The 21,971-nt window shown below is 35.2% G+C and overlaps 4 protein-coding genes across 7 annotated transcripts; 2 read left to right on the top strand and 2 right to left on the bottom strand.

The window, feature by feature from the left end:
• Nucleotides 1–423: 423 nt before the first annotated feature.
• LOC118056241 (single-strand DNA endonuclease 1) lies at nucleotides 424–5,959 on the top strand. The gene is made up of 14 exons (XM_035068393.2): nucleotides 424–873; nucleotides 974–1,134; nucleotides 1,467–1,528; nucleotides 1,667–1,794; nucleotides 1,909–1,966; nucleotides 2,052–2,124; nucleotides 2,225–2,295; nucleotides 2,806–2,865; nucleotides 3,001–3,157; nucleotides 3,589–3,688; nucleotides 3,913–3,995; nucleotides 4,603–4,703; nucleotides 4,972–5,102; nucleotides 5,405–5,959. The coding sequence occupies exons 1-14, from the start codon at nucleotides 806–808 to the stop codon at nucleotides 5,778–5,780; spliced, it is 1,629 nt and encodes a 542-aa protein (XP_034924284.1). The 5' UTR covers nucleotides 424–805; the 3' UTR covers nucleotides 5,781–5,959.
• A 1,538-nt stretch (nucleotides 5,960–7,497) lies between these two features.
• LOC118056242 (transcription factor bHLH47) lies at nucleotides 7,498–9,210 on the bottom strand. The gene is made up of 4 exons (XM_035068394.2): nucleotides 8,960–9,210; nucleotides 8,675–8,742; nucleotides 8,446–8,564; nucleotides 7,498–8,339 (listed from the first exon to the last, which is right to left on the bottom strand). Exons 2-4 carry the CDS (start codon nucleotides 8,725–8,727, stop codon nucleotides 7,783–7,785), a joined length of 729 nt encoding a protein of 242 aa, XP_034924285.1. The 5' UTR covers nucleotides 8,728–8,742; nucleotides 8,960–9,210; the 3' UTR covers nucleotides 7,498–7,782.
• Nucleotides 9,211–13,990: 4,780 nt separating this feature from the next.
• On the top strand, nucleotides 13,991–17,033 carry LOC118056239 (uncharacterized). 2 transcript variants are annotated; one of them, XM_035068390.2, is made up of 4 exons: nucleotides 13,991–14,167; nucleotides 14,350–14,431; nucleotides 14,571–14,795; nucleotides 16,490–17,033. In XM_035068390.2, the coding sequence occupies exons 3-4, from the start codon at nucleotides 14,604–14,606 to the stop codon at nucleotides 16,847–16,849; spliced, it is 552 nt and encodes a 183-aa protein (XP_034924281.1). In that variant the 5' UTR covers nucleotides 13,991–14,167; nucleotides 14,350–14,431; nucleotides 14,571–14,603; the 3' UTR covers nucleotides 16,850–17,033. The 2 variants fall into 2 exon arrangements, with proteins under 2 accessions (XP_034924281.1, XP_034924280.1); XM_035068389.2 differs by having other exon boundaries at nucleotides 13,992–14,167; nucleotides 14,350–14,421.
• LOC118056240 (guanine nucleotide-binding protein subunit gamma 2) lies at nucleotides 16,985–19,901 on the bottom strand. Of its 3 annotated transcripts, XM_073404960.1 has the most exons (6): nucleotides 19,678–19,901; nucleotides 19,238–19,294; nucleotides 18,612–18,804; nucleotides 17,461–17,513; nucleotides 17,324–17,368; nucleotides 16,985–17,227 (listed from the first exon to the last, which is right to left on the bottom strand). In XM_073404960.1, exons 3-6 carry the CDS (start codon nucleotides 18,762–18,764, stop codon nucleotides 17,143–17,145), a joined length of 336 nt encoding a protein of 111 aa, XP_073261061.1. In that variant the 5' UTR covers nucleotides 18,765–18,804; nucleotides 19,238–19,294; nucleotides 19,678–19,901; the 3' UTR covers nucleotides 16,985–17,142. The 3 variants fall into 3 exon arrangements, with proteins under 3 accessions (XP_073261061.1, XP_034924282.1, XP_034924283.1); XM_035068391.2 differs by lacking the exon at nucleotides 19,238–19,294; XM_035068392.2 differs by lacking the exon at nucleotides 19,238–19,294 and having other exon boundaries at nucleotides 18,612–18,766.
• Nucleotides 19,902–21,971: the final 2,070 nt, after the last annotated feature.

Genomic DNA, 21,971 nt, shown 5'->3' with positions numbered 1-21,971 from the left:
TTATTTTTATTTTTAAATACATCAAGTGAATGTTGATGTATTTTTTCAATGTCCAAGGTCAAAAGACCAAATCTTTATTCCCAGCCCAAAAAACATGATAATTGGTCAAATAGCTTGTTTATTTTTGCAATCATCTGTGTTTTTTTTTTTTAAAAATTTAAAATTATTTATATTTTTACATTATTTTAATATCCTGATATAAAAATAAATTTTAAAAAATAAAAAAGTATTATTTAATAAATTTTTAAATAAAAAATATTTTAAAAAATAATTATTAGAACTTAAGAAACACAGTGTAAAAATAAAGTTATAGATGGAGTGCGCAACCCACGATTTTTATTTTTATTATTTTTTTTTTTTTTTCTTAAAATGGCAATGGTTTGGACAATTTAAAAAAGAGAGGAAGTTTCATCATTTTGAGGGCAAAAAAAAAAAAAACCTGTTTCATCTAAGTTTTGTTTGGATCATGAGTTGAGGAATGAAATATTCTCATTGTGAGTGGGGCAAATATTTTTACAAGAAAGCTCTGTCCAACCTTCCTACAAAGATAGTTTATGTTGGTGTAAGTTAACTACGTACTTAGTTTTGAAAGAAACTGTCCAAGTTCCGAGTTAGTGGGTCAATGGGTCGACTCCCCAGTCAATTAGAGTACTGATTTGGGCAGTTAACTGTTATCTCAAGTTACAGATAGAAGTCAGTAGTGACTAGAGGTAGATAGAAAGTAAAGGTGGTGTTTTTTGAAATAAAACCCAGAACACCCCATTTTCCCTCTTAAACGGATCTCTCTGGTCAGCATCTAACAAACATGGGAGTGAAGAACTTATGGGACATCTTAGAATCATGCAAGAAGACCCTGCCGCTTCACCATCTCCAGTGAAGTTTTCATCTTTCTTTTCTTTTATTTTTCCTGGCAACCAAAAAGACAACAGCTTTATGTTTCTTTTTTGAATTTCTTGTTTTTGTTGTGTTTTAGGAACAAAAGGGTTTGTATAGATCTGTCTTGTTGGATGGTTCAACTCCAAAATGTAAAAAAAACGCACTGCGGATTGGTTAAAGACAAGCCCTCTATTAGGAATCTGTTTCATCGCCTAAGAGCTCTCATTGCTTTGAATTGCAGCCTTATTTTTGTTGCTGGTATTTATTTTTGTTTTCTTTGTTTAAGTGGGCTCTTTTTCTTTGAATTTTTCCCGTCAATATTAAAAATTGGGTTTTTAATTTTTGTGAAATGAAATGGGGTGTTAAGTTAGTCTAAAGGTGTGACTTTGTTGCAAAGTGGGAATTGACATTTAATTTTGATGGATAATAGTATTGGTGATATTTTTATTATGATTAAAGAAGCTATTGAATCACCTATGAATCTTTAGTATCTCATTTGCTGTTGACTGTTTGTGAATTTATGGAGTATGTGTTTTACTTGTTTTAAGAATTTTGAACTGTGCTAGCTTTGTTGTATTGTTGTCTGGTAGATGGATCAATCCCTGCTATCAAATTAGCCACTTACCGTCGGCGCTTGAATTTAGGACTTGAGGTAGGCAACTGTCACCGTGCCATGTTCAATTTCTTTTATTCATGTGTACGCAGTTGGATGCTTTTTATGTTTTTTTTTTTTTTTTTTTTTGAAGTTTCTCCTGGTTCTTGAATTGAAAAGGATTTCTCTATGCTGTAGGTTACCCAAGATGAAACAAATTCACAAAAAGCATGCTCACTTCGGAGAAACATGGGATCAGAGTTCTCATGCATGATCAAAGAAGCAAAAGATATTGGATTAGCACTTGGGATCCCTTGCTTAGATAGGTAATTTTAACAGAATTTGGTTGGCGCTTTTTCTTTTTTGCCTCTACTCTGCTGAAAGTAATATTAGAGGTCTGAACAGTAATATATATATAACTTCTCTCTTTCCAAATGCAGCATTGAGGAAGCTGAAGCTGAAGCACAGTGTGCATTGTTAAACTCAGAATCATTGTGTGTAAGTAGGAATTTTATACTCTTGAGTTCTGTTTGGATTAGGAAATACTTGCCAATTTTCTCATCATTATGATAATGATTATCAGGATGGTTGTTTCAGCTCAGATTCAGATGTATTCCTTTTTGGTGCAAGGACCGTGTACAGGGACATATGCCTTGGTGGGTGGATAGGGATTCTTTCACAGTTTCACTCTTGAACTGTTTAAATATTGGCTTTCAATTGAGTACTAACACTGCCAACCATTTCATGTTGAATTAGGAGAAGGACATGTTGTTTGTTATGAAATGGAAGAAGTAGAAAGAAAACTTGGGTTTGGGAGGAACTCGTTGGTAATTTCCTAGTTTGTGTTTTCTTTCAATAACAGATGAAGCATGTTGATTTCTAACAGTAGACCTTGTTACTGTTGCATTGAGTGTATTCCTTATAACATGCATCCTTATCAAATGAGTGCATTTACAGAGGTGGTTCGTGGCTCTTTTAAATTAAAGATTTCAACTTCATTAATAGGCAGTGGACTCTGATGAAAATAGTTTTACCATGGCCTCAAGTTAATTTCTTGGATTTATTATTCCTCAGTTCAACATGTATGATGCCATGTGTGTGTGAAAGAGACTGACAGAGAAAGAGTGCCATGTATAGTCTCTTTTTTGTTGTCCTGACCCAGTTCCTTGGCAATGATATGTTGTGCCTCATTGAAAGTTTATTTGATTTGTTTTTCAGCTAAGTTGAACATATAAAAAGCATATGATTTAGGAGCTATATTGCTTTGTCTGTCTTCTGCATGTCTTACCTGCAAGCCTCAATTCTAGAGTTTCTTAACTTATTTATCTTTTTTCCAGATCACGCTAGCCCTTATACTTGGAAGTGATTACTCTCCAGGAGTGCATGGTCTAGGTCCAGTATGTTTGGTTATTCTGTTTCTTTTTGTATTCTATTTTCATGTTTTTTAATAACTCATATGTCCTTTTCCCAAATTCCTATCAATTATCTAGCAATTAGGTAATCAAATGCTTCCGTTATTTCCCCCCTTCCAGGAGTCAGCATGCCAGATTGTCAAGTCAATTGGAGATAGCAATGTCCTTCAAAAAATTGCATCAGAGGGACTGCCCTTTGCAAAGAAGATAAAAACTTCAAAGAAGCAGATGCGCAGTAAAAAAACAAACTCTCTGGATTGTGAAATCCATTTTAATGGTAAATAGTAGAACCTTTCTTTAGTTACATTTTGCTACCACGATCTGCAAGTGTACTTTAAAAAATTCATGCTTGAAGTAAATGCAATAACTCAGATCTAGATCTAGTTAAGTAGTCAGGAATAGTCTCTAGAATTAAGATATAGTTTGAGACTCCAAAATTATTGATAAAGCAACATGCTTAATGTTAGTACTTCCATACTGATCTGGTGGATTTTTTGCATGGCTGCTTTTCATAATTTCAGTTTTAAGTCTGTATTACATTAGTTATTTAAGATTACCTAGGTTGTTGACATGAACATATTTTTATCTTGGCATCCAAAATCAAATGACTAGTTTTTCCATGGAAATTATGATGTCAAAATAGTTTGATTTTATCAGATGGAATATTGCAGCTTACTTTGTTGTAAAACACTTTAATGCTTGCGGCAGGAAGCGATAACAATCCAGAAAGGAAGAATGAGTGCTTGCAAGTGATTGATGCATATCTGAAGCCCAAGTGCCACCCAGCAGATTCTGATGCAGTCTGTAGGTAAGTTGTTTGCATAATTCAGTTGTTTTTGGTACTCATGCAAGTTATTGCATGAGCCTTCCTGTTGCTCCCAAGGTGCCTTCAGTTGTCTTCTTGGAGAAACTTGAGCGTTCAAAAAGCAGTATATAAAAACTTGTAAATTAACCCTGTGGCCAAGTAATTGGGCTTCTCAATCAGTCCCCTATTGTTGCAAGCTTGCTTATGAATTACTTTATCTTGTGCAGGGTTCTTTCTCAGCATCCATTTCAACGTCTCAAACTTCAAGGGATATGTGCTCAGTTCTTTGGGTGGCCTCCAGAGAAAACAGGTTCTTCTCTCAGTTGATTGGCACAGTCACTCACTCCCATGTGGATCTATGCATTATCTGCCTTACTACCCAGTTGCATGTAGAAGCAAGATTCTTACGCGAGCATCATTTGGCTGTCTGGGTCAAGTCTCATGAAACATAGTGGCACAGCAGTGAAATTGTGGCTGATTTTGTTTAAAAATGTTTGGGTCAAGTTCTCTTATTTAAAAATGTGTCCCCTGTGGCTTTATGGTGTACAAGTGGTGGCTTATTGTCTTGACAACAAATCAAATTGTGGCTGATTTTGTTTCATGGAAGCAAGTTCATTAATTGCTTCATTTGTTCAAATTGATACAGATTCTTGAAAAGTAGTTAAACATGTATTCTTGAAAAGTCTTTTAAATTTTAATTTTGAAAGTCCTAACTCTAAACTTGGCGGGGAAGAGGAATAATGGATATATGGATTTGGGAGCATCACACACAATGTCCTCTTGACTTATATGCTGTCCCTCTGATAATGTAGTGATGTATGCGTAGCTGATGTCATTTATTCATTCATTTGTTAGCATTCTTCTGCTCCTCCTTTGCCCTTCTCATTTGTTAATGCTATTGTCTTTTCTTGGCTTAGATGAGTACACCCTTACAAAAATTGCTGAAAGAGACTTGCGGAGATTTGCCAATCTGCGATCAACTTCATCAGAGTTAGGAGTTAATCTTCCTCTGCAAAAGGTAGTGATGAAAATACCAATGATCAAGTACATCTGTCTAAATAATATAGAAAGAAGTTTATTTTATTTCTTAAACATCATGCATAATGTAATCACTTCATTTACCCTAATTTTGTTGTCAAAACATGATTGCTGGAAATATGTTAATACATTATTCTCACAATTTGTTTTATCATGAGGTTGTGTGCTATGGTGTTGGTATGCTAATTTGAGTCTTCATTTACCATCAGTTATCTTGTACACAACTAGCTAAACCTTCTCAATGGCAGATACCAGTTAAGTGCCCTGTATCTGGAGTTGTTAAACAGAGAAAGGTTCAGGGAACAGAATGCTTTGAGGTGTTGTGGGAAGGGTTTGATGGACTTAAAACCTCCATAGTTCCAGCAGATCTCTTAGAGAGGTATCTATTATTGTTGTCATTTTCTCATTAACACCTTTATATGAATTTTATTTTGGTAGAATTTTTGGCTGCATATTCGTGTTGAGTGGAATGGGATTGTTGGCCTTTTGCAATTGATAGAAAATGTTTTAAAAACCAACTCAAAAACTTATAAAATGGATTTTCAGTCTTTAGTCTGACCTGCTTGATGCGTAACATTTCATGGTTATCTTTATTTTTTTTCTTTGGTAGCTGTCTTTCATCTTTATTCTTTTTTTCTATTATGTTATAAAGATTAATTTTTCTTCTTTCTTTATCTCAAGTGCTTGTCCGGAAAAGATTGCAGAGTTTGAGGAGAAAACAGCTTTGGGAAAGAAACAAAATCAACGCAAACCTGGATCAAAGAAATCGGGAAACAGGCTTGCTATGGCCGAAATTGATTTAAAACTCCAAACTTTGTTGCTTGACATTGAATCAGGAAGCAATACTGCCTGGAGCACCTCCTTGTCATCAAAAGCAGCAATATCAGAAGATAGGACTGCTTCAACTACGGCTAGTCATACAAAACTAGATCCACGTAATGCTGGTTGTAGAGCTGCCTTGTCTACTGATACCAGTCAGTATGCAGTCATTGATCTCCGGAGCCCCTCTCCCGTAGCCCGAACTCATACTGTTTCAAGATGTCAAACGAGTGAATGATCAACATAGTGAGGTGATAGATTTGAATGAATCAGACATGCAAGGAAGGCAAGAGCGCTTAGACTGTTTATAGCCAGAATTAGGGATGATATGCCATGAAGACCATGAGGGAAAATTAGCATGTAATGAGGTGATTCTATTGTGCATTTAAATTGGTAATGGCAGTGCATCTTCTTCCATCAGTTATCTTTCACTGCCTTCTCCTTTTTCTTATCCCATTCATAAGAGCTCGTTATTGTCCATGAATTAAAATTAATTCTAGATAGGTCCTCTTTTTTTCTTTTCGTTTTTAAAGTCCCTATTATTTTTTATATATTTATTATATTAAAAAATATGTTTATAAATAAATTCTCTTAACAAGCATATTGCTGAAAAATTTGTCCTTGGTTTTTATTTATTTACTGATTTTTTTTTCTTTTTTTTCCCTGATAATTCTTGTTCTATTTTTTGATATTCTGAACCTTTTATTTCTCTTTTTTCTTTATAAAACACACTCGTAAAACATAGCTCAACTAGAGTAGATGGGCTTCCATATCTTCTTAAATAACCTAGGAGCCAAATACTGCCCAAAGCTAACCACAAATCCAAGTGCCATGCTCACGTAAAACCCATCAACTTCCTTGTGTTCTTGTCCTTGATCTCCACCTTCAGCTTTAGGCGAATCGGTTCAGTTCTCTGCTAGGGGAGTCCACACAGTTTGTTGGCAAGGAAACTGGATGCATCAAAGCTCCCTGAGAACTGAAAGGGCATGTATTGTGCTTCCATCTCCTTTTAATCACCAAGGAGCCAAACATTGACAGAAGAGTTAAACCACGAATCCACAGTGTGCAGTTTGGGATCCACAAAGTTCATGTTCAAGAAAGCTGTAGGCACCAGAACTCTGCAGCACTCGAGTGCTTTAAGGGTTTTTTCCAGTCATGTTGTTGTATGACTAGTTCAAGTGACTCAAAAAACATCGTCCCAGACATGCTTTGATCGGGAATTTCGCCAACAAGTTCTGTTCACAGAAAAATTAAGAGATTCTAGTTTAGTCTAATACGATATTGAGGTGCCATGTAGAATATTATCCTCATTCAATGTCTTTAGAGAAGACAACAGGGTCATGAGGGATGAAAGCAGAATTGGATTGAAACCAAGAACTGAGTCCCCAGGTCCATCTCCACGGCATTCATTGAAGTTGTCCTACGTATATTCACCGAGAATTCCAGCACACTGTCTCTTAGCCCATAAACATGGCTCTGCTAGCTATACTGACACCAGCATCACCCGCAGCTCGCTTAAACTGCACTATTTTTTTTCTGCTTCAGCTTTCTCATTTGCTGCAACCCTCATTCTAGCAGCTGCATTAATCTCATTCATTGCCTTCACATGTTCATCTGGATCAATATCCACAATATCTTGAATCCATAATGCAACATCACCCATGGTTTAAACTAACAGTCACAGACTTCCACGATGTAAAATATCAGCTGTTGCTATGCTTTCTGGCATATTTCTCAAAGCATTTGAACAGTTATCCCTTGAAGGCAAGGCAAACACTGAGTGGCCTTAGACATGAGAAAAACTGTAGTTACCACCACCACTAAGCATTTGTAAGAAAAACGTTAAATGTCCAAAAACACAACATCGACACATTATTGTTGAATTGTGTTATAATTGAAACAATCTGATAAGGGCATGCCTTTTTTTTTAAGATTTTAAAATGGATGATGGAAAGTTTAATCAGGTATCATCTGTATGCAATTCATCTAAGCTCAATAACTCTGAATATCGTGTGCAATGGCTATACAATGTCATCTTTCTAAAGCAACACGATATCAACAATTGTATTGACATTTTAGCGTGCAGAAAACTGATGCAAAGTACTACCAAGTGAAATGGAAAAAAAAAAAAAAACAGAATAGCAGAAGCTAAACAAACACATCAGATCATCTGCAACTCCAAAAGCACAATGGCAATGACGCTACTATAAATTACTACACTTTAGCATGTTTTTTGAAGGTTAAGGATGGCATTGTTCCCCAGGATTACTGATACCGCTATCCTTGCCACTAAACTGAACTTCCTTCCTAGCAATTTGCTGCTCTCCAAGAAGTTGAGACGGCCAAGAATCAGCAGCGGTTGGATATCTAGCATGTGGTTTCCTCACATTCGAGGTGGCCATTGGAAGACCTTGCACATGATCAGGATGGAAAGGAACCACAAAGACAGCAGGCGTCTGCTGCAACGCAGAAGCAGCAGCAGCATCCACAGCAGGCAATCTGAACGAGTCTCCTGGAAAATGTGGCGGTTGCTGAAATTCTGGAGGCGGCACGTTAAGGACAGGTGTTGATTGCACAGCCACTCTCGATTCCAGTTCACCCTGGAGTTTCCCAATTTGATTTTCCAAGACAGAATTCTCCTCCCTCAGCTCATTTTTCTCAACAGTTACATAGCGAGATTCAGATAAAAGAGCTACATTATCCTTTTTGAGGGACTCAATCTGTGTAAGCAAGTCCTTTAATAGCCGAGTCGTTTCACACAGTATAGAAGCCTTTCCAGTGTTTGGCTCACTCAACTCTGTTCAAGAAATGAAAATTCTTCAAAGATTCATTCAATTTTTCATGGATACAAAAATTAAAAAAGAAGTTGTTCCCACTGAAAAGGAAAGGGAAAAGAAATTTACCAAGAGCAGAGGCCAAGTCAAGAAAGAGCTCATTCAATTGCTCACGCTTCAGCTTCTCCCTCTCAGCTTTATGAATTCTTCTCGGGACTTTCCCCTTGTTCTTCCCAGCAGGAAAGCTCCTGTTCCACACCATAAACACCATCAATTTAAATCATCAAATAGTAATGATAATAAAAATAAAAATTATTTTGATTTGCATTACAGTTCAGCCAAATTAACTAAAACCTACCGATTTCCAGTCACCTCCTCCACTGTTACATCAGGCTCCGAGCCCGTGCTCATCTCAGTCAACAAAATCTGCAAAACAAAATAGCAAAAACCCCATTAGAAAAAAAAAATCAAATATTCTCCTTTTCAAGTGATTTCTCAAAAATAAACAAAACCCAATTCATATTTCACTCTCATTTTCCAATCCTTCATTCAAAAAAATAAAATTAAATCAAACCAAACCAAACTAAACACGAAAAACCCCAGATGAAAATAACGAATAATCATATAATTCAAAGCCTTGTACCTCAAAATCAGAGCCGAAAAAATCCCAGAAAGAAAAGTAAATGACAGGCTTTCAAATCTTTGATTGAAACAACGTTGGCTGAAAGACAAGCTCGAGAGAAAACAATAAGATTTGTTCGAATTAATTAATAATACTCAATAATAAAGAGATAAATTGGGTCAAGCGGAGACAGGTTTCTGAGCGTGTGTGGGTGGCGGGACAGGAAGGAGCGTGGAGAGCATCTGCCATTTGGATGCATTGAATCCAGACGCGCGAGGCTGGCACGTGCTCCTTTTTGACGTTTGTACTTTTAGTTGTCCACGTGGGATCTGATTTTGGATGAAACGTCAGCGGAATAAGGAAGGGAAGCGGAGAGCGTGGCATCCATGAAAAGGCCAAAGGCAAAGTGTCGAGTGGTTAGGACAATCCAAACGAGATGCGCGTGTCGTCCATGTTGAGACTTTGAGTTTATTGGATTTGATGACGTGGCTGGTCTTTAATTGGTATTTGGTATCTTTGAATTTATTATTTCTTAGACTGATTTCGATTTTTTCGTACACGGTTTGAGCCTCTTGTTTGCTAAAATAGAGGACTTTTTTAAACACTTTTTATTGATTTTTTAATATAATACGATTTAATTTTTACTTTTGGTTTGAGCGCGTTGTTTGCTAAATTTTTATTATTATTTTATTAAATTAAATATTATTTTAAATTAAAAAATAATTATAATAAATAAAATTATTAAATATAATCAAGAATATAAATTATATTGCGAGATCAAATATTTTAAATTATATTTATTTTTTAATTTTTTTAATTTAATCTTTAGTTATTTTTAATGATTTTTTATATATTTATTTTCACGAATATTTTTTAATTTATCTCATTAAATACATGCATTAACTTTTAAATTTGTAATTAATATTTTTTATGTAAAAAAAACCATATTGAAAAAGCTTTTATATTCAGTTTTTTCTTTTAAAAAATCTAATAAGTGGTCAAGTGAGATATTGATAAAGCCTTGCAAGAGATATAGGTCTACAACACTGAATTAAGTTTTGAGGAACATATATAGAATTTTTCAACTTTTCATTGGTTTATTATTTTTATATTTTTATGGGTTATTTACTCTCTGTTTTTTTTTTTTTTTCAAATGCTCCAAGTCCTTATGTTTCTAGACTTTTAATTTTTCAACATTTTTGGCCATTAATACTCTGTGAAGTTTTCTAACATGATCCTTTTACTATCTTGTAGACAATATAAAAGCAACAAATCAAAGAATATTTACTATATTTGTTACATCTCTTACATGTAAAACAATAAAACAGATTTAACTATGGGCAATGGATCTTCTTTCTTCTTTTTAAGAAAGAACCGTGGGCAAAGGAAAAACAGTTTAATACAAGGCAATTTAATAAATAATGTCTTCATTTATTACTTCATTGTGAGGGATACATTTAAGAAGATCACGCTTATCCAATTCTTGTAGCATGATCGATGTTTCGAAGGAGAATCTCATTATTATTATTTGATGTGATGCATCCAAATAAAATATACTTAAAAAACCAAATATTTTCTTTTAAAATAGACTTAAAATCTATTGGGCTCAAGCTACCAAACCTAGGCTTAATATATAAATGGAGGCTCGAGCATGGTAATCTGAGCTTATTCTAGGCATAGGTGCATGGGTGTGATAAAGTGTTGGGCGAGTGTCTAATGCCCAGTAGGGGGGATGGGCACCCTTACACTCCCTTGGGTTTAGGCACGCATCCCGAGCCCAACATGCTTGAATCTAAACGACGTGTTTAAATATATTTTTCATATCTAATGGGTCCAAGCCCAACACTTGTCAGAAATTTTTTCGGGACCCCCACATGAGTCCCTCAGTAATTTATATTAATTCAATACGCATTATTTTGAGTAGAATATAACTCAAAATATTACAATGATAAAATTACATTTTAACTCTTCATCTCCATAAAATACAAGATTTATGAGTTGTAAATACACCATGAATTCTTCAAGTCAAATTTTCACAATCTTTTCCTTTTTAACATTTTTATATTACATATTTCAAAGTCTATTTCTCCAAAATATCGTTGCACTCTCTCTTTATATAAAGTTACTGACTTTACATTTAAGGAGTTCCTACGTCTATTAAAGAAAACCTTTTGCAAGTAATAGCTACCGATCACCTAACTTACCAGTGCCACCTACTACTACCGCAACTACCGATCATCTAACTTACCAGGCATCACCTGCTAGTACAACAGGTACCGATCACCATAACTTACTAGATATCACATGTTATTACCACAACTATTGATCACCTGGATTACCATGCACAACGTATTACCAATTACCAACTCTTTGGGCTTTTCATATCAAGCTACCAGATACCTTAATTATAGATAATGGATCAGGTTCCTAGAACTAAAAGATCAATCAAATATCCAATACATCAGCCTTTTTTTTAAGCATCCTGGATTTTAGGACTTGTCAATTGGTGCTTTTTATAAGAAACTGATGAAAAAACCATGAGTTTCTAAGGCTTGTTTTAAACATTTCCATGTCATTCAATGACACATAACTAAGACATTCATAGGTTAGAATGCAAGATAAATCTACTCATTACCATAAAAACTTTTACTCAACCAGACCTTCAACAACTCACCAGTCAAGTACAACTCCTCACTCAGGCAGTGTAGGCAACCAAGGTCAAAATCAAATATTGCTACCCCTAACAAGTCTTGACAATTATGGTAACACACTTGACCCCATCACCATCATCATCAGTCGCTCCTAACGTCTATAACTCATTGCACTACACATAAGAGCTTGGGCATAATGACATCTAGGAGAGTATTCTGACTCTATACTCGCCAAGTCCCTCTAAGAGTCGCCTATGCTATTGCGATACTTATGCACATAGCTAATACTCTAGACACGCTCCTTTAACTACCGCAAGATGGACCTCAGTTACCAATTTTATTATTTCACGCCAAACTCTCCAGACTCTCTTAAGCCCAACAAATCATCTTATAATGCATAATCTAAAATAGAAATGTAAGCACATTTTTGAAATAAAAATAATGTATCTCTGAAATATATTTCTTATCTACAAATCTCAAGTGGGGGCTTCCAGATACTTTTTAAGAAAGGGATTGACTTAGGCTCTCTAGGGAAAGGGCCATCACCAATTCACTAAGGGTTAATCTTAGATCCTTCACTCTCTAGTGCAGTCTTAGACTAACACATTCTCCAGGTGATGCCTAACGTCCCCTCACCCATTGTCAAGGGTTGATCTCAGATCTCTATTCTCCAGTGCAGTTTCAGACTAGCATATCCTTCAAGTGATGTCTAAGGACCTCACACCAATTCTTCAAGGGTTAATCATGGACCCTTCATTCTCCAGGTGAGGTCTAGAGGCCTCTTTCCAATTCTTCTAGGGTTGATCATGAACCCTTCATTCTATAGGTGAGGCCTCTCACCAATTCGTTAAGGATTGATTTGTGATCCTTCATTCTCTATGTGATATATAAGGGCTTCTTGTCAATTTATTAGGGGTTAATCTTGGATCTCCCACCTCTCCAATCTAGTCTCGGACTGGCACCATTATCTAGTAGGGGCATTTAAATCTCGTATCATCCTAGAGAGGTCATGTATCTCTCATACACCATTGACCGTTCCCAAACCCCAAAACTTCTACGCCATAATCATAGCGGCTATAAACCTTCCATTTTTCAGTAGATCTTTCTTTAATTAAGGGCTTTCATGCCTCATGTCATCTTAAGGAGGTCACATACCTCTCCCACTCCAGCACAACCACTTTCCAATGGATGAAATTGGTTTTTCTAGTGTAATAAAACCACCCTTCATGGATCTGTCTCATTTGCTCTTTAGAAAATTTTCTAAGTATGAGTATGACCAGGGGTCACCCTTCTTGGGTTCCCCTCATCCTTTTCTTGGGTTTCCCCCAACCCTTTAAAAAAATTTCTAAGTATGAGCATCGTCAAGGGTAGCCCTCATTGAGTTCTCCTTATCCTTTTAAAATATTTTCTAAGTATAGGCTCATCCTTCATGGGTTTCCATTAGTCACTTGGAAATTTTTCTAAGTATGATCTTTCTCTCCATAAATTTCTCATGACTTCTTAGAAAAACATTCTAAATATGAAGTCTTTTATATCTCACCTCACTATCCTACGAATTTTTCTAAATATGAGCTCCTCCATGATTCCTCTCTACATACTTAATTTTTTTTTTGAAACATGGTACACACCCTTACTTACGGGATGTCTCTATGCCTAGCTACTGTTTGAAAAAAGCTTCATTGCTGAAATGACCGCGTGATGTCTGAAGAGTCTTCACTATAATTAAATAATCAATCACTAAACTTTCCTAAAATTAACCACAAGTAATAACAATTTAGGAATCAATTCCAGAAGCAACAATTTCGTACCTAAATATGCAAATTGTGTAAAAAATTAAAAAGCAATGACATTTTTAAAACAAAAGAAAATAATAAGGACTGAAGTAATGAATGGTCAATGATATTATTTCTTACATTGATCCACTTCTTTCTCCTTCCAGGCAAAGTTCTTAAAACCGACCTCAGTCTAGTTTAAGGCTCATGTTAAAGATTTTGATAAAATCACTATGGTAACTTTTTTTTTAAAAAAATCAAAATAATATTATTTTTGTAAAAAAATAAATAACTAATGAGTCATAATTAGGTTTTTTGACTAGTCAAGTAGTCAACCTAGATTTTTAATAATATCACTTGAGTTTTAGCTTTTTTTAACTTGGCCTAGTTAGAGCGTGTTTGAAAGTATAGTTGTGATTGTTTTTCAAAATGCTTTTCACTCAGAAAAGTATGTCAATAATATTTTTTATTTTTTAAAAAATAATTTTTAAAATTAGTATATTAAAATAATTTAAAAATATTAAAAATATATTAATTTAAAAAATAAATAATTTTTTTTTAAAAAACGCTTTCCAAACAAACACCCTCGAACAAGTTAGAATGATCTTGAATCAAGTCGTGCGGTGTAACCGGTTTTTAAAACTATGCTTTGAGTAGCGTAAGCCTCTTCTCGGTGGTGGCTCTCTATATAAAACGTCATCGTTTAACATGATGCCCTCTGTCTCGTCTTCCTCTCTCTCTCTCTCTGCGAAAAATTGTCCTCACAGCTTCGATAGCGGACGCCATTAAAGCTTCCATCCTGCAAGGTAATCTCTCTCTCTCTCTCTCTTCTCTCTCTCTCTCTTCGTTATCGCTTCATTCTTCCTAATTCGAATTTCTAGGGTTTTGATTTCACTATTGATTGTTGATGTTAGGGTTTGAATTTCTTATTGAATGTTCAATTTGACCATTCATTATTGCTTAACTTGAATGAATTTGCTCGGTGCAGATCGATATTGCTGCACCAAAAATTTGATTATAGTAGCTCTCTATCGAACTACAACAATCACCAAAAATCAAGGTTTGATCAGGTTATTTCTTTTTCCGATCCTCCTCCGATTATATCAATTTTCAAATTTCAGAATAGTCGTTTGCTTTGTTATTTATTTATTTAATTGCGGGGATTTTGATCAGATTGAAATTGATTTTATTTTTTGGGGTTGTGTTTAGGGTATTGAATTGAATTGAAAAAAAGGAGGGAAGATGGGAGCATTTGCATCAAGGTTTTGGTTCATGTTGTTTCCAGCAAAGGAGTACAAGATTGTGGTAGTTGGGTTAGATAATGCTGGAAAGACAACTACGCTTTACAAATTGCATTTAGGGGAGGTTGTAACTACTCACCCTACTGTTGGTAGCAATGTTGAAGAGCTTGTCTACAAGAATATTCGATTCGAGGTACCCACTGTTTTTCATTGCTACTTAGTAACTTATCCTGGCTTTAGTTTATTGGTGTGTGCTGTGCAGTAATGTGTTGTGTGGGTGATGTTTGATTATTGGGGTTTTTGAGACTAATGGGTTGTGGAGTTTTTGGGATTCTCTTTCTGGATCTAATATTCGATGAAAAGTAGAAGTAGAAGCTGGAGAATGTGTTTGGATTTAAATATGGATGCTTGCGAATCTTTGTAATCCTAATTCACCAAGTGTAGTGCCATTTGGAATAATGGTTTCATTACCGAAGCTGAGCATGTATTTAGTAGTTATGTACTCAGATGGGATTTTTTAAGTTCAAATCTAGAATCTTTTATGTCATGTTTGTTTGCATGTGTGAGATTGAATAGGATGTGCACCTCAACACCATCCTATTTGTTTCACCACTTGTACCAATTCCCAAGGGCTTTCTCGTGTAGTTTGGAGGTGCCACAAGCTGTTTCCTTGGTCTTTTGTTGAATTCCTAGCTTTGTTGTGTTGATCATGCATGTGTTTTGGTCAGGGTTTTAAACGACTGGGTGAGAAACTTGGCTTTTTTAATATTTTTATTAGCCTGGGAAGGATTTGCACAATTGTGCATGGTAACTTGAATTGAACAAAATATATCATCTTTATATTAAATGCTTACAAGGACATAGTTACCCTGTAATGTACCCAAGGTTTCAAACATAATAATCTTTTAGCTTTTAGATGTTTGGAGTTGGCTGTTTGCCTTAACATATATGTTCTTCCATGTGCCTTTTTTTTTTTTATTGCAATGGAAGTTTTTGTTAATGGGAGAGCTGGTGGTATTGTGTTATTAAATTACAAATTAGCTATAGTGCATACAAGTTATGCATGTTTTAACATTTGATGCATCAATAATTATAAAACTCGACAACTCAAATCAGTGGAGACTTGATGCCACACTTTGTTACTCCACAAAAGTCTTGACTCCAAACTTTTTGGGGCCAGCTAAAAAATCAGGGAAATAACCATCAAGCAGTGAAGAAATAATTAGAAGTTTTGTAGGTGGTGAGAGAGTAGCATGTGTGTTCTTATGCCTAGTTTTTAATGCTCTCATTCTCATTGATCAGTGAAACAGTTAATGCAAGGTATTCTTATGCACTTGTTATTCTGAAACCTATTGATTAGAAAACTGAACTATGATTTCTTCTGCAGCTTATATCACTGATTAGGATTACAAGGATGCCATCTTACATCACTGAATGATGATTTCTATTAAGTCTCACTATTCTAACTCCACTGAGCGGTGCTATGTAAAATGATTAGATTCAAATGTTGTCATTGGTTGAGCCATTAAAGTCAATGGTTCATGTGTTACTTGGAATAGATGTATTTTCCTACTTAAATTGAATTGCTGAATATGCTGTAATCCAAACATGTTGAGCCAGTATTCGCAGTTATCAGATAATTATTTGGAGTATTGGACCATTTAACAGACCTGCCAAATCTTCTTACGTACTATTTATACAATATGCTTGAAAGAACTAATATTTTCTCACTCCCATGAGATTTTGGAAACTCGAGTTTCATTCAATTTTCTATGAGTTTTTAGTGGCAGAAGCTTGCTTGATCATGCCAATATTCTGTGATGGGGCGAGTTTGTTTGTGTTTTTTATGCTAAAAACTTAACCATGTTTGTCTGCTGATATTATCAGGTCTGGGATCTTGGTGGACAAGATAGGCTCAGGACATCATGGGCAACGTATTATCGTGGAACTCATGCTGTCATAGCGGTGATAGACAGCACTGATAGAGACAGGATATCCATTATGAAGGAAGAAATTTTTAGGCTGCTGGGACATGATGATTTACAACATTCTGTTATACTCGTCTTCGCAAATAAACAAGACCTCAAGGATGCCATGACACCAGCCGAGATTACTGATGCTCTTTCTCTTCACAGCATCAAGAATCATGATTGGCATATCCAAGCCTGCTGTGCCCTTACAGGGGACGGTCTGCACGATGGTCTAGGGTGGATTGCTCAAAGAGTTACTGGCAAAGCACCAAGTTGAAAGCAAGAAGAGTGATCTCTGAAGCGTTTATTTATTTATTTATTTTTCAAATGTGTATCTGTTGTGTATCATCTAACCGTACTCAATCAATTCTGCAGAGTGTTTCTACATTTGCTTGCCTTAAAGAATGTCATATTTTGCGCAATGAAACATTTCCTTTACTGAAGAAAAGGTTGCTGTAAAATTGTTGTTCTAGCGAAGCATTGCACCACACACGTATTGCTTGAAAACTGTAGCATTTTATCAAAAATACTCTTCCGACAAATGACAATCTGTGTTAAGGGCAATCAAAATCAGAATATCCAGCAACTGCATCCTTTAGACTCCCTGGGGCCTTCAAACCATCGGTCCCATAATGGGTTCATGGGACCATTCGTTCTGCCAAAACCAGAAAGTAATTGAGGTGTTTAGACATCTTGTGACAGCAAGAGGACAGAAGCATGGGAAAAAAATGAAATCTTGAAAGTGCATTACATTGGCAGTAGTGGGTCTGGTATGGTCTCCACATTGTTTAGCATTCTGACAGGAACAAAACATAGTTTAGCTCACAAATAAATGCAATCTCAACAATGGGCCAGAGAGAATCAATTGAGTTGTTTTTTCACACTTACTCCTTGCATGCAGTTGAAGCCTTCTCCAACTTATCAAGTTGTTCCAGCTCTTCCTGAGCATAATGCATTCAGAGAAAAAAAGCCAGTATTACAGTCTAGGTCCATGCAGAACTTGAGGAAGGATATAAGGAAATTCATCTAATTTCTAGAAATACTTATTAAACTAAATCATTTGGAATTCAAAGGCAAGGATCCGTATGGTATGTTGTTATTTTCGGGTGATACTCAAGTGCAAGCGGATTTAGTTATCAGAAGCTTTCAATGACACAACTTAACAGCAACTAAAAACTCTTCAAGGTATGATGAGTGATTTGTTCTTAAAAGAGGACGTGAGGAAATCTGGAGAGAAACACAACATGAGAAACTCCTTCATGTTTCAATGCACATGTAACGCACTCGGTGCCTTGTTTCATACCTTTTAATTTATGCTATACCAAAAAAGTGACAAAACTGCATGAGATGTGTTTAATTATATTTATAATTAAGTAATTAATTCATACAAAAGGTAATGTCATCAGGATCAAAACAACTGTTTTGACCAAACCGCCTAATCACCACTCTAAAAGATGCTTGTATGCGAAATGCTGATCTTGTTAATTTAATTTGTGTGATATATATATTGTTTACAATTCCAAGTTGTCCCTAACAAATTAATCGATTAGTTAATACATTGCAACACATTGTCATGATTGGCAGAAAAATAAAAGAAATGGTATGGAATTCACCTTTATAAACACAATAAGTTTGCCATAAAAAATCCTAAGAGATTCAACTTTTAATTTGACAGTGCCTTATTTCGCGGCAAAGCCTTGTTTCAACTATGCTTGGCAAGGTCCATAAACATATTATATAAATTGAAAGTAGGTTTAGAAATTAATTAGGGGTTGCAATAGTTAAAAATAGAGCAGGTTGGCAGAAAGTTTGCGTCGTCCCTTACCACATTGTTTACACTAGCAAAAAAAATTGCAGAAGCAAAAATTTCTTTGTTTCCTCTACAACAAAAGAAACCCACTTCATGATCACCATTTATTAGCCATGTACACACAACACAATCAAATAATCAAACAATTTGAAACACAAAAACATTGTTCTTGGAATTATCAATGAGCCCAGAAAATAATAACAAAACAATATAAACATAAAAAACTTACCTCTAAGAATCTAGCTTCTTGCTCAATTCGTTTGAGCTCCGCTTGTATCCTATGCTTTCCTCTGGTATCAGTAGCACCAGCAGCAGCAGCAGCTCCCAAAGAATAAACACGTTGCGTTATCGGACCTGATGAATCGGACCTATCTGACTCCATCTCTTAGAGCAACCAATAAATACAAAAAAACCCGAGCTCTCTTTTTGAGAAAACAAAACAAAACAAAAGAAACAAAAGTTTGTATCACATAAACAGAAGTTCCTCGTATTAAAAGCTAAACCTCTTAGGATTTTGGATGCCAAACATATTCTATGCATAAACAGTGAATTTTATACCATTTCTTTTAATAAGACGAGAATTCCATATAAAAGCAGCATCTTTTAGGCTGGTGACAGGTTGTTAGATCAATCACTGTTGCTTTGATCTCAATGAAATTACCTGTTGTATGAACTAACTACTTAAGACGCTTATAATTAAACACATCTCATGCATCACATTAATCACAACGTGAAACTCGAACGAAGTTTGATACACAAATATCAAGTAAACGCATATAAAAATCTTTAGAATTTTTCAGTTTCGACTTTAATTCTAGAATTACAGAAATGAAATTAGTCCCACAGATTCCTTACCACCAAAAACTTTCTAAATCAACAGACTCCCTAACTCATCTCTTCGAACATCAATTCCTATAAGTAAATGCACGCATATGATCAATGACTGACCGATAGATGATAGATCAAGTAGGCTGAACTATCACAATTCACAGCAATAAAATAATTGCTCTGATTGCTAACACCTCAATCTCAATAAGACTAAAATCACTTGTGATCATCAATAATTTAATGTTATCATAAAGAAAAAAACAGCTTCAATTAACAAATTTATTAAGCTTTCTTTACTTTCTCATCTACCAAACAATCCATAACAATAATGAAGATTAAGCGATTGTGAATGGTCAAGTTGAACAATCAATAGGAAATTCAAACCCTGAAACGAGCAAACAAAACCCTAGAAATAGACGAATAACATGCAAAGAGGAAGAAGGAAGAAAGACGCGAAGAGGGACTACCTGCACTTGCAGGAGTCTTTAATAGCGTGCACTACCGAAGCTACCAACACCACTTTTCGCAAAGAGAGAAAGAGGAACAAAGACCGGAGTGAGAATGAGAGCAAAGGGGCATCTGCTTAGACGATGACTTTTAAGGCAGAGCCACTGAAGACAAAAAGCATCGGCTCCTCGTAGAAGAAAAGGAAATGCTCCCTGTTGTTGTTGTTTTTTTTTTTTTTTTAAGAAAGTAAGAGTTCTTTAAATACTCTGACTTGACATATTTATTTTATAGTTGAGTTGAGTGGGGTCTATTTGATCACTCATCACCTTAGTCCTTTTCTTTCTTACTTCTGAAAATCAGTCCTTATTCTTGTAATTCTACGTACTTTGATCTCGAAAAAGAAATTTGTTACTGGTATGGCATGTCTTCTCATCCTTGTCATAGAGGGTGCTTGAATTTCGTTTCCGGTGGACATTGAACTTGAAAAGTTGTTTGATGTTCATTGCTTAAGCATGCTTTTCATCTCAAATTATGATAAAAATTTGGGTTTGGTAGTCTATATCTTTTTTCAAATTTGTTTTTTTTTAAACCACTACTATAAAAACTACTACAATGCAAAACACAAAACACCAAACGAACCCTGAGCCCTCAATTGTTGTTATATGCGTGTGCTTAACTTTAGTGATGAACTTGGCAGCAGACAGACTCCACAGTTTGATGATGGGCTTGCTTGAGTGAGCAGGAAGAGGGGGCATAGATGAAAGAAGTGTAGGATTTCAACATGCTAATTAATCAAAACAGAACCTGGGGGAGTAAAAAAGAGAGATTCTGCCATTAGTTGGACCTGCAAAGGATTTTCCACCATGTAGAGCAATTAACTTGATCATCCTCATTGTTCTTCCTGTGGCTGAAATGGTGATAGTGCTCTACCTCTTTACACTGATTTGTGAGTAACACTTCTGATTCAACCTTCAAGCGAAATTTACGTTTTCTGCATTGGTAGTAGAGAAACCCTGTTCAAATTCAGTGTCAGACCCGAGCGGCCTTAAAATTTAGCATCCTGGATATACTGAAATTGCAGAATTTATGAAGTTGAGTACGAGGGTTAGGAGTCACAGGTTTGGATGTATGGTGGAAACTTGACATATCCGAATAAGGAAGACAGGATTTTAGAAAGGAGTCTCAACCATGAAAGTTCTAATTTTAGTTTTATTACTGAATATATTTTCTCAATTATTTGTCTCTTCACAAAGGATAATAATTTTTTAAATAGGTTTGAAATCGACTTTTTTTTTATTTTCTGCAGAAGGAATGACAATCAGAATCCTTATACAGATAGTAGAACTAAAAACAAAATGTGAAATTAACATTCAAAATCTAAAATTAAATAATAATAATAATAATAAAAAAGAAATGCCGTACCTAGTCCCACAACATGACAGTGATATAGTTCGAGCCTGTTTAGCTCTCCGGCTGCAACTACATTTTAATTAAAATATAGTTTGCAGTTGTTTGGTTAAAAAAAAATTGATTTATTGTTCATTGGATCCTATTTAATTTCTGTGTTAGAAACGTAGCAAGAAAAAAAACAATTATTTTTTTATTTTTTTTCACTGTTCATTTTAATTGCATTGTTCAATAAATAATGCAATTAACATGAACAATATGTAGTGTACACTATTCACTTGCCTGCATGAATTTTTTTTTTAATGTGTTATTTAAAAAAAAAAAAAACTAGTTTAGAGTGAATTTTATACCTGATAATATTTTATCTAATTTTATTACATGCTAAAAATATTATGAAAACTGTAATTTTTATCAAATATTTTTTATACATAATAAAATTATAAATAATTTGATGAAATAATAAAAAATATTTCTGACTTAACGTGGTTTCTGCACTGACATCTCCGTATTGAGAGCACAGCTTTTCTAGAACAGGGCGAATTTCCGAGGGATCAATTTACCCCTGACATTGACAACCTCGAAGAATAATTAGTGCTAGAATCAAGCTTCTCCATAAACTGTTCATATGACTTGTCTGCGAACAGGAAAAGTTCTGTGTTGCTATTACTATATTCTCTCTGGTCATTGGATGATGTCTCTGCGACGTCAGTTGTCTCCCTTCCAGGAGCAGCTAAAAGACGATCCATTTCCATATTTTCATCACCGCTGAAAGCAATTATCAAATCTGAGCATCGGAAAAGAGAGAATTCACTATCCTTGCTGTGGTCATTGGAAGATGTCTCTCCTGCCACAGTTACATCCCCTCTGAAAACACCTTTCAATTCTACGTTCTCATCTTCATTGCAAG

Source organism: Populus alba, chromosome 15, assembly GCF_005239225.2.
Source record: "Populus alba chromosome 15, ASM523922v2, whole genome shotgun sequence".
Taxonomy (NCBI): domain Eukaryota; kingdom Viridiplantae; phylum Streptophyta; class Magnoliopsida; order Malpighiales; family Salicaceae; genus Populus; species Populus alba.
The sequence above is the reverse complement of the archived record's forward strand: the minus strand, read 5'-3'. Positions and strand labels throughout refer to the sequence as shown.